The 10,610-nt window shown below is 34.9% G+C and overlaps 1 protein-coding gene across 2 annotated transcripts in view; it reads left to right on the forward strand.

The window, feature by feature from the left end:
* The window catches only part of GPR155 (G protein-coupled receptor 155), a 34,574-nt gene extending 24,995 nt beyond the window's left edge, over window positions 1-9,579 (forward strand). For both annotated transcript variants that reach the window (XM_068968118.1, XM_068968119.1), the window contains 5 exons: window positions 332-468; window positions 1,959-2,054; window positions 4,629-4,693; window positions 5,881-6,018; window positions 8,993-9,579. In XM_068968118.1, the coding sequence (XP_068824219.1) occupies window positions 332-468; window positions 1,959-2,054; window positions 4,629-4,693; window positions 5,881-6,018; window positions 8,993-9,245 (689 nt within the window). In that variant the 3' untranslated portion in view covers window positions 9,246-9,579. The remainder of the gene's footprint in view (window positions 1-331; window positions 469-1,958; window positions 2,055-4,628; window positions 4,694-5,880; window positions 6,019-8,992) is intronic.
* Window positions 9,580-10,610: the final 1,031 nt, after the last annotated feature.

The raw sequence follows: 10,610 nt of genomic DNA on the forward strand, positions 1-10,610 counted from the left end.
ATACCAAGAGGTAGATTTATATAACAGGAGAAACTTGTTATTAAATTAGCCTTAAAAATTTGTGTGCGCATGTGTGTGTGTATAACACTGTTGAATAATGTAGAAGGGAACTATTCCATATATTTGTGTTTTTTTGGATAAAAACACTCTACAAGTAGAACTATCCTAAAACAACATGAAGGAGCCTTCTTTAGATTTCATCTAAAATAATATACTGATTCTGAACTGAGAATGTGCATATGTAGTGGTTTGCTTAGGAAGTCATTATGAATTTAAAATGCATTCAAATAAAAAGCTCTGATTACAAATTGTTGTGCTTACTGTTTTATAGAGGAACATTGTGTGAGTCGCTGTAACTCCCAGAGCTGCATATTAGCCCAGGAAGAGGAGCAGTATCTACACAGTGGAGACCAGCAACTGACTCGACATGTGTTGCTGTGTTTACTTCTCATTATTGGCCTGTTTGCTGTAAATGTTTCTTCTGATTTTGTTTGGGAGCCATTTCTTTAAATGTTTGACAAAGGTTTTTTCCAGGCATCTGGGAGAAACTTCGTTGCTCCTTCCCAGGGGAGTCGCAGCACTAGCATCTCCTAATCGTGAGCTAATGTTTTGGGAGGAAGAAGAATGAGTAATTCACATTACTCTGTTGCTTAAGTGCTTCAGTAACTCATTTTGCTTTGAATACTTACTCATCCTATGCTCTGAACCTAGAATTTGGGGTAAAACCAGTTATGTCTGTGATGTATACAGGGCTACTTCGTCCTAAGTTATTCCTTGACTGTCTTCAGTAGATAAATGTCTACATGGTCTCTCGGAAGACAGTCCTCAGATAAATAAACTTTTAAAAATAATTTTACATGATGAAAACAATACAAGCACTTCATACAATGGATACCATAAAGAAAAGAGGAAAAATATCCATCATACTACTACCTTCTCTTTTTTAATATAGTTTTCATGGTTCTAATAACACATACAGATTTATGTCCTGCTTTGCGACTTATGTCAAGCATTTTCATGTTGCTGCAAAAGTGTTCTAATTTTTACTTTAAATAGCTCCTTAATAAACTATAGAGGATATGTATTACAATTCACTCAATCATTTTCTTATGGATTGTTCCTAGTTTTTTAGAATTCACTAATAAACATCTCCATGCAGTATATTTCCTTATCGTAGATTCTCAAAAGTTGGAAAACCTGGATTAAATAGCATAAATATTTTTGTGTCTTTGGATGCATTCTACTAAATTGTTTTCCAAAGGAGTAGTATAGGTTTGTAAACTACTCTCACCAACATTGACTATTATAAATTTTTTACTTGATAATTTTATAAGTGAAATATAGCACTTCACTTTTAAATGTATTTCTTTGATTATCAAAGCATTTTTAAAAATTAGTTCTAAGTCTTCTTTTGTGAATTACTAGTTATTATATAATTCTTTGTGATAGTTCAAGGATAACTAGCCTAGTGATAGGCAATGGACCATATAACCTATGAAGAAATTCTCTTACACTTTTCACACTGCAATGCTTGTTACATAGAATCATATCAGCCAGCACCATTTTAGCTGCTGTTTAAGAACAAAAATCAAAAATTAAGAAATGATGCCAAGAATTGCTGCTTGGTGATGTGATTGTTTTCACTGTGTAAAACTAATTTTAAAATCAGACCTGTCTTAGGCTAGTTGAAGTCCTGATGTATTATGTAAGCTTCTGTATTATGGCTCATGTCTTCTTTCTTCAAATCTGATCAGAATAGATGTTGTTTGAATGACACCTGTCAAGAAGAGAGGTTTAAACCTCTTGTTTGAAAGACAGAGCTTCTGTATTCTCTTGGTGTTTTTCCCTTTAGTCCTTTTTCTTCCTAATTATTAAGTAGATAAATTATCGTACTATGTTCTAGATAGAAATGATCAGCTTGCTTCATTTTAAAGTCCTATTTTCTCCTTCCTTTACAGAATCTTTCCAGTTGTTTATGGTGGCTATTCAACCAAGAGCCTGGGAGACTATATGTTGAGTTACAGTTTTTCTGTGCTGTGTTTAACTTTGGCCAGGTATTTATTTACTGCGAACTTTGAGGAGTTTCTGTTTTCCTGGATGGTTTGATTGGGAGGTGGTGGTACGGATGTTGTTGTTTTCTTCTAAATCAAAAGGGTTTGGTTTGTTTGCCAGCTGCTGGTATGCGTGACAGCTGACAGCTGCTGCCTATCTCCTAGTAGAGATGAATTATTATATTGGTTAAAGTCATCAGAATGCACACTGAGTGTTTCAGTCAGAAATACCAAATAGTTTTGAGATAAAGGATGGTAATTTAAGCAGGGACAAGATGTTCCAAGTTCTTTTTAAACTTCATTGTGGCCTTAATAAGTTACTTTGGGAAAATGACTTTACTTCTCTGAGCCTTTAGTTTAGTCACTTATTTAAATGCACAACATTTCATTTATATTTTGTTTTTTCTTGAACTATAGGTACTTATATCTTTTAAAAAAAATCATGTGGCATATAAATAGAATTTGACCAAGGATAGTAGACACAATTCCCTCAAAGTGTACCATATGCCAAACATTTTAAGCATTTTACATTAATTATTTCATTTAAACATCACAATAATATCTGCGAAGTAGACTTTTACCCCCCAGTTTAAAAATTAGAAATTAAAATTCCATTGAAGATTTAAAAATAAATGAAGGTGTCCTTGGTGGTGAAGTGGTTGAGAATATGCCTGCCATTGTAGGGGACACAGGTTTGATCCCTGGTCCGGGAAGATCCCACATACATCAGGGCAGCTAAGCCCACATGCCCTAGAGCTTGGGCTCTGCAAGAAGAAAAACCACTGCAATGAGAAGCCCTAGAACCACAACTACAGAGTAGCCCCCACTCACCACAATTAGAGAAAGCCTCTGCGTAGCAAAGACCCAGAGCAGCCAAATATAAATAAATAAGTAAATATTTTAAAAAGAATAAACGATATTTTGCATACTGGGAAATTATCTTTATGTGAAGATTAGAAAATTTTATTCCACTTCAATCCCTTGCTTTTTAATTAAAGAATATTAGTCCCCAGATTAAGTATCAGGTTGAAAAAATACAGTACTTGAAATCACTGGGTTTACTTATTAAACCTTAAATAATTGGCCATATGACTTAGTTAACATGTATTAGTATATAACATGTATATTTAGACAGACCAGTGACCTATCCATTTATTACAGTCAGACATGAGCATGCCAAGGACTCCTTGATGTCCACCTCACTTTGTGATACTGTTTACGACCTGAACTATAAAATACTAGGTTGAAAAATCAGTCTTACTCAGTATCTTGCATTCAGAAAGCCCACTCCAAGCTGAGCCATTCCAGGACTGGGACTCACAGAGCTTCACAAATGGAAGCTAATGCCAGGAATGTTGCGTTTGAAATACAGCCCCCACAGCTTATGGCTGAAGTGCTTCAAAGAAGGGAGAGAGATACAAAACCTGCTCCCATTCCATTTTCCTCCTGGGGAGGTGTGGTAGTAAGATCATTCCTTTCTGGTAGTTTATAATATGAAGTCAAGACAGATAGATTCTTCATGTCACTGCATTCTTCATCTCACCCACGCCAACCTGCACGAAGATTCTTAGCCTGCTGTGCCTGACAGATGGCAGTTCCCAGCCTCCCATCTTCCCAGGCAGTCCTGATCGTCTTGCTGTGTGGCTAATATCTGGTGCTAGTTTGCCTCATTATGCCCAAATTCTTCAAACTCTTTCCCTAAGCAGTAGCCAATTTAATTTCACATAAATTTTGTTCAGTTACATTTTAATCAGACACTATAGCACTTGTTAATTCTATTGTCTCTGAAGTTTTAACAGAAAAATAATAAAGAAGTACTTAAGCATAATGGGAGATATTTTATTTTTCTTTTCAGAAAGGGGGCAAAAAGATACATAGCCCTTAAATGTTTTCATTTTTCTCCAGTAAGCTAGCTTGCTAATGTGGTTGCTCAGCACTCGTATCACCCATCATAATTAGCAGGAAAGATGATGGGGAAGAAGCAGCCAAATACCATAAAACCATCCCTCAGTATCCAAGGGGGATTGGCACCAGGACACACCCTTAGTTACCAAAATCCATGGATGCACAAATCCCTTATATAAAATGGCATAGTATTTGCATATAACCTATGTACATCCTCCCGTTTACTTTAAATCATCTCTAAGTTACTTATAACACCTAATACAATGTAATTGCTATGTAAATCGCTCAGTCATGTCTGACTGTAGCCTGCCAGGCTCCTCCAATCGTGGGATTCTCCAGGCAAGAGTACTGGAGTGGGTTGCCGTTTCCTTCTCCAAAATAGCTGTCAGTACACAGCAAATTCAACTTTTGCTCTCTTGAACTTTATGGAACTTTTTCCCCAAATATTTTTGACCCACAGTAGGTTGAATCCATAGATGCAGAATCTGTGGATACAGAGGGTCAACTGTACCTGCCATCAGGCACTGAACTTTGAGTCTGCCTGTGTGTTCTATTTAAAATGTTGCCCTAATCACCAGAGGTTTACTTCCCCAAGCACTAAATTTTTTCATTTCTGTCTTAAACTTTTATTGTAGAGCTCATAAAATAAGAACCTTTTTTTTTCTTCCATAGGGGTTTATTTCCTTTGGCATCTTTGGGTTGGACAAACATTTAATCATCCTACCTTTCAAAAGAAGGTAATTTTAGTTTTGAAATAAAGCTATAACTGTAAAGGTAATGACAAAGCCATTCTATTAAGATACTTATATTTTTAAGCCTTTAGAAACTGCTAGGAGACTACAGAATGGTTAACCTAAGCACCACAGAAAGGTTTTCTGTTGATTCACGTATTTGTTATATATAACTGCACGGAAAATGTCAGCAGAGCTGTCAATAATCCAGTATTATAATTTGCACATTAATAGGAATCGATGAAAACTGACTTGTCTATGCCATTAACTATATAAAATAAAATGAAACTTGAAAATGTATTTGCAAATGGAAATAAGAAGCAGTATGCCCCCAAAGGTCTATATTTGGTTGTCTTTTTCCTTTGACAACAGGATTTTTCTATCACACTGACAATTTATAGAAAACTCAAGTTTTCTTAAGTTTCTTTGAATTCAGGTCAGGAATTTCTTTGTGAAAAATAATGAAGTGGGAACACTTCACTTTGGTGGTAGGAGGAAGTGGGGATGGGGGGAGAATTCTTGTACTTCGTTGTTTGTTTTCAAAGTCAAAATTAGTAGAAACTAGGAGTGCTAGTGGAATTTATCTTATAGGATATATAAAAGTGCCCAGTAAATGGTTCCTGTTCTTTCTTCTCCTTTTTTCCATCATCATTATTGAAATGTAGTTGCTAGGGTTGGTCACAATCCTTTGAAGAAGGAAGAAAGGCGTAATAAGAAAGTCACTGCACTTAGTTATTAGCTTCATAATGTTGATCATTTAAACGAGTCAACAGATCTGCTGTCTGGTTTGGCAAAAGAGAATTGTTCTTTACTCTATATCCCAGTATTTGTCTCTCTGGTACTGATACTGGGTAATTAAAATGCTTGATTGCTGTATATTATTTTTGCATTTTAAAACTACAGAATGTAGACTAAGGAACTTCATTTTTTGGTAGATCCTGAAATAGTTCAAACATGTCTAGAGGGTTTATAAAATGTTCAAGTCTTCTGCCCAAGCCTGCTCTGAACAGGAAACTAAATGCAGGTTAAATATATTTCTGCTTCAGAGACTAGGGATGTCTGGGTGTTGTAAATGACAGCTGTGGTGAATGATAGCTTTGGAACAGCCATATTGACGGGGTGATAAGTAAGAAGGAGCTCTCTCAGGGCTTGCCTTTCCTAAAAAATTTCATCCTAAAATTTTTGGTTTTCAGACTTGAATTCCTATGGAACAGCAAAGAAACAGCAGAAAACAAGGATTCTTCTGTTCCTGAGGAAATAAAAATGACCTGTCAACAATTTATCCATTATCACCGTGACCTCTGTATCCAAAACATTGTGAAGGAAAGAAGGTAAGTACAGGTTCTAGATAATTATATTTTAGAGGATTAATTTTGGTTTGTGATAGGCTAACTAACATGCTTGTAACTAACTTTGTTATTTTTCAATAACACATATACACATAAAAGTTAAAATAGCCACAGGTCAGTTTATAGTTTTAATTTTTACATTTTTAAATGCCATTTAACTTATGATTTCCACATAAAATATGAAAACTTTAGAATGAACCAAAATATAGCAGAATATTAACATTCAGTTCATGCTGGTCATTAATATCTCTCATGAAACTTTGAGATACATTGTATTTAGAAGTGATTTTATATTCCCTATCTCCTAAGGATATGCTAGTAATATGCTATTTCATATTACTAATGATATTATCAAGAAAGCAAAGTGAAATTTCTGTCTTTTAATTAACTCTGCTGCTTATTTTTTCACCTCAAGTCCTAATCCTTAGTCTTTGACATCATATTTATTCTTCTAATCCTCAGGCATGGAGTATACAGCAGGAGAGAATAAACAAATGTTCTAGTACCAATATATTTGGTTGTCGAAAAACAGAAAAAGAACAGAACATGATATAAAGAAGCAAATACTTTTATGTCTGTAACTGAAAAATTGAAAATCTACGAAAATTACCATTCAGGATAATTTATTTACATATATTATGCCACTATATTTCATTATAACCAGAAGGTATCCTGATTCAGCTAGTAGAAAGGGGATTCACTGGGTGGAGACCAACTCTAGAACTCAATCTCTGGGTCTGTCACTTTGTGGGAGATTACTAGCTGTGTGACATTGGGCAAGTTCAATTCTCCAAACCTTAATTCTCCTCTTCTTTAAAATATCTAGCTCTTGGAGGTTGTTTGCATTAGCTAACAAAATCTATGTAATGGGCCTAGCCTAGTTTCTGGGAATGGTAAGCTATGAAGAAAAATTAGTTTCCCACCCTTAAAGGACCAAACACAATGATTTCAAAGTGCGATCTATGGATAGTTTCAACAATTTAAAATTGCTTTTTCAAATTAAGAGAGGGAACTCTGTGTTAGCTCCACCAGGCCCACTCTGACTGCTGACTGTTAGGAAGCATAGCTCTTGCCATTTGCAGGGCTGCCAGGCTGCCTCCACCCCAGATGGTGAACGGGCACAGGCTGGCTCCAGTCCTGCATAGCAGCTGATCTTCTGTCACTCTGCACAGCTTCCTAGACTAGTTGTAGCTGCCTGATCAGCCCATCAGAAGCAACTATGAATCAGTTGGTGTCCAGATTAGAAGGTGTAGGGCTATACATTCAAAATCAACAACCAGGAAGAAGGCTCAGACTTGGGATGTAACATTCAGGCTTTTGTTCAAAGTGATGTTTGTCGTTGCAAAGCATAAATTAAGTTATCCTATTACTAAGTAAAATACTGATGTTACAATAATATTTTATGTACTTGAGAAATTTTTTCATGTGTATTAACTTTTAATTTTTATATGAAATACTAATTTATATTCGTGATTAAATGTTTTAAAATTTTTTGTCACCTGTTTCTCGTTTCATCTTGATTTTCAGCCACTGTTTCCTATTGTCAAGCACTTTAGGTTTTACAGCTTGACTAATGCTTGTGGACAGATTCATGTTGTCTATCACATATTTGTATAAAAATGAACAGAATTCACTTAATTAGTTTTCTTACATTTCTTTTCCCCTTGTTTATTTTTTCATACCTGAGACACCCCTGTATTTATATTAGGAAGACAAATTTTAAATAATTAAGAAGTGGGTTTATAATTAAAAAATTAAAAATATCTGTGGAATCTTATGGAAATTCCTCCAAAAATTAAAAATAGAACTGCCGTATGATCCAGCAATTCCACTTCTGTGTATTTACCCCCCAAAAATTAAAAACACTAATTAGAAAAGGAATGTGCACTCCTTTGTCCACTGCTGTATTATTTACAATAGCCAAGATATTAAAAAAACAACAACAACAAACAAACCTGTGTCCCTCAGTAGAACTGATAAAGAAGACATTGTGTGTGTGTGGGAATATATATAGTGTATACATATATACACAATAGAATATAACCCAGCCACAGAAGAATGAAATCTTGCCATTGTGACAACATGGATGAACAATATGGAGGGCATTATGCAAAGTGAAATAAGTCAGACAGAGAAAGATAAATACTGTTTGATTTCACTTATACGTGGAAACTAAAAAAACAAATGAGCAAACATTACAAAACAACAGAGTCATAGATGCAGACAACAAACAAGTGGCTGCCAGAGGGGAGAAGGGTGAGGGGAAGAAAGAAGTAGGTGAGGGAGATTGAGAAGTACAGACTCCCAGTTGCAAAATAAATGAATCACAGGGATGAAATGTACAGTGTGGGAACAGACTCAACAACTATGAAAAAAATCTTATAGCAAGACAGATGTCACTTATCCTTTCCTTGCTTCATAAGGCAACAAATTCCTATCATATCAATAAGATTATCTTGCTCAGGACATGAAGAAAGGCTATTTGTGGGCACTGTGATAAGCAGAAAATATTAAGGTTTGATTTGAATAACTTAGTAAAAATTGTCACTTCTTAAGAGCTTGCAAAAATATTAATGTTCCTGAAACAATTATGTATTTTAACTGAGTATAACTTATAAAATATGTAATAGGTGTCTACAGAACTCATCTGATCATAAAAGACCATCTACTATAAAAAGAATATTTCTCTGCTGATGCAGTTACATTATCTAAGTCATTATTTTAAATGTTTCTGTTTCACAAGCATTATTGGCATATTTTGTTTTTCTCCAGTAGATCTTTCTAGGGTTAGGTGATTTAACAAAACCCTTTATATTCAGCATAGTTTCATTCCTGTCACCTCTTAACTATCATGCTGTCTTTCCCTGTCTCCTGTTTTTCCTTGCTTGTCTTCCATCATGCAGTTCTGATACCAGATTTACAGAACACATGGGTGAATCATTCCTTTGACATACAGGTGTGGTGCAAAGACTTCTGCCGGGACCTTCTGTGGCTGTGACTTGGTGAACTGGCTCATTGAAGTTGGCCTTGCCTCTGACCGTGGTGAAGCTGTGATATATGGAGATAGACTGGTGCAAGGGGGAGTCATCCAACATATCACCAATGAATATGAATTTCGGGATGAGTACTTGTTTTATAGATTTCTTCAAAAGAGTCCTAAACAGAGTCCTCCCACTATTAATGCAGACATTCCCCAGCAGGAAAGATAGAAAGAAATTGAGCATTCATCCCCATCCCCTAAGACCTAAGTTATCAAGGAGACAAGCTTACACGGAGTCATATTCTAGCCTCAGATCTGTTACTTATTAGCTGTGGGACCTTTGGCAAATCACCATGTTTCTGAGCCTCAGTTGCCTCTTCTGTAAAACTTGACATGTTCCCACTCCATGCTAATATTCTGTGATTTTATGTGTATGTGTAGCACACAGAAAACTGACTTAGAAAAAAGAGAACCAAATCAAAATTTAAAGTTCTGATAATGAATATAGTAATTACTATAATTATATCAACATTTTAAAACATTGTTTCCTCCAACTGTGTGCTGTAATTTCAAAATCAACAACCAATTTACTATTCTTTTACATTGCCAAATTTGGCAGGTGTGCTGCTGCGGGGATATGATCCTTAAATTATGACCACTTTGCACTTATTGATAACATTTCCTAAAAAAAGAAGTTTAATGATTGTAATGAGAGGCCTTCTTCTATTTTTCCCCTTTCCTCGACAAACAGTACTCATTAAAAACTAGAAGCACTTTTTTTTAAGGTTCATCTTCTCTTGCTTTGCTATCCAAAATAGTAATCTGTGCCATTAGGAGGGGAATAAAAACCTCCATAAATATTATTATCTCTAAAATCCATAAACAGAAGTATAGTCTAATCTTTAACTTTTGTACTAAAAATAATAATTTGAGCAGATGCATTTAAATTTGCCAACAAAATTATTGCCATGTGATATGTCATTTCTGGTGTTTGCGCAAAACGTCTCAGAGCAGAAGGATAACCCTATACCTTTCCCCTGCAGTTAAAAAAAAGAGAAACTATGTAATTCAAGTCAAAATTTTAGAATTCTTTACCTAACATCCTACTGTTACATATACAATTTAGTTTTAAATATCCATGTATAAAAATTTATACATTTGAAAATTATTAAATGTTGCCCTCAGATAAGCTTTACCTTCAGTCAATTAAAGAGACATCTATTTGCATGACCTTTGAACCTCTACTTGTTAGGTGTCAGTACTGGTTTAACTTATTGAAAACTGTTTCAAATATTTATTTGTCTCATACTTTTTAGTGTCATATGTAAAGGCCATTTAGAAAATAATTTATAGGGTTAAATCACTGCCCTTTTAATGCAACAAAATGTAACAACAACAACAAAAAAACCCTGCATGGAAGCCTAGGGTATTTAATAAGTAAATTACACATTAATGTGTAGTATTAATCTATACCAATTTTAAGTTTAATAAGGGAATGGGGTTTTCAGCAGAACTGTCTTGCTACATAACTTTTTTTTTTAATGACCACATAATAACTCTCAGAATGCTCAGGAGTAAGCATAATGCCTCATTG

Source organism: Capricornis sumatraensis, chromosome 3 (assembly GCF_032405125.1).
Source record: "Capricornis sumatraensis isolate serow.1 chromosome 3, serow.2, whole genome shotgun sequence".
Lineage (NCBI taxonomy): Eukaryota > Metazoa > Chordata > Mammalia > Artiodactyla > Bovidae > Capricornis > Capricornis sumatraensis.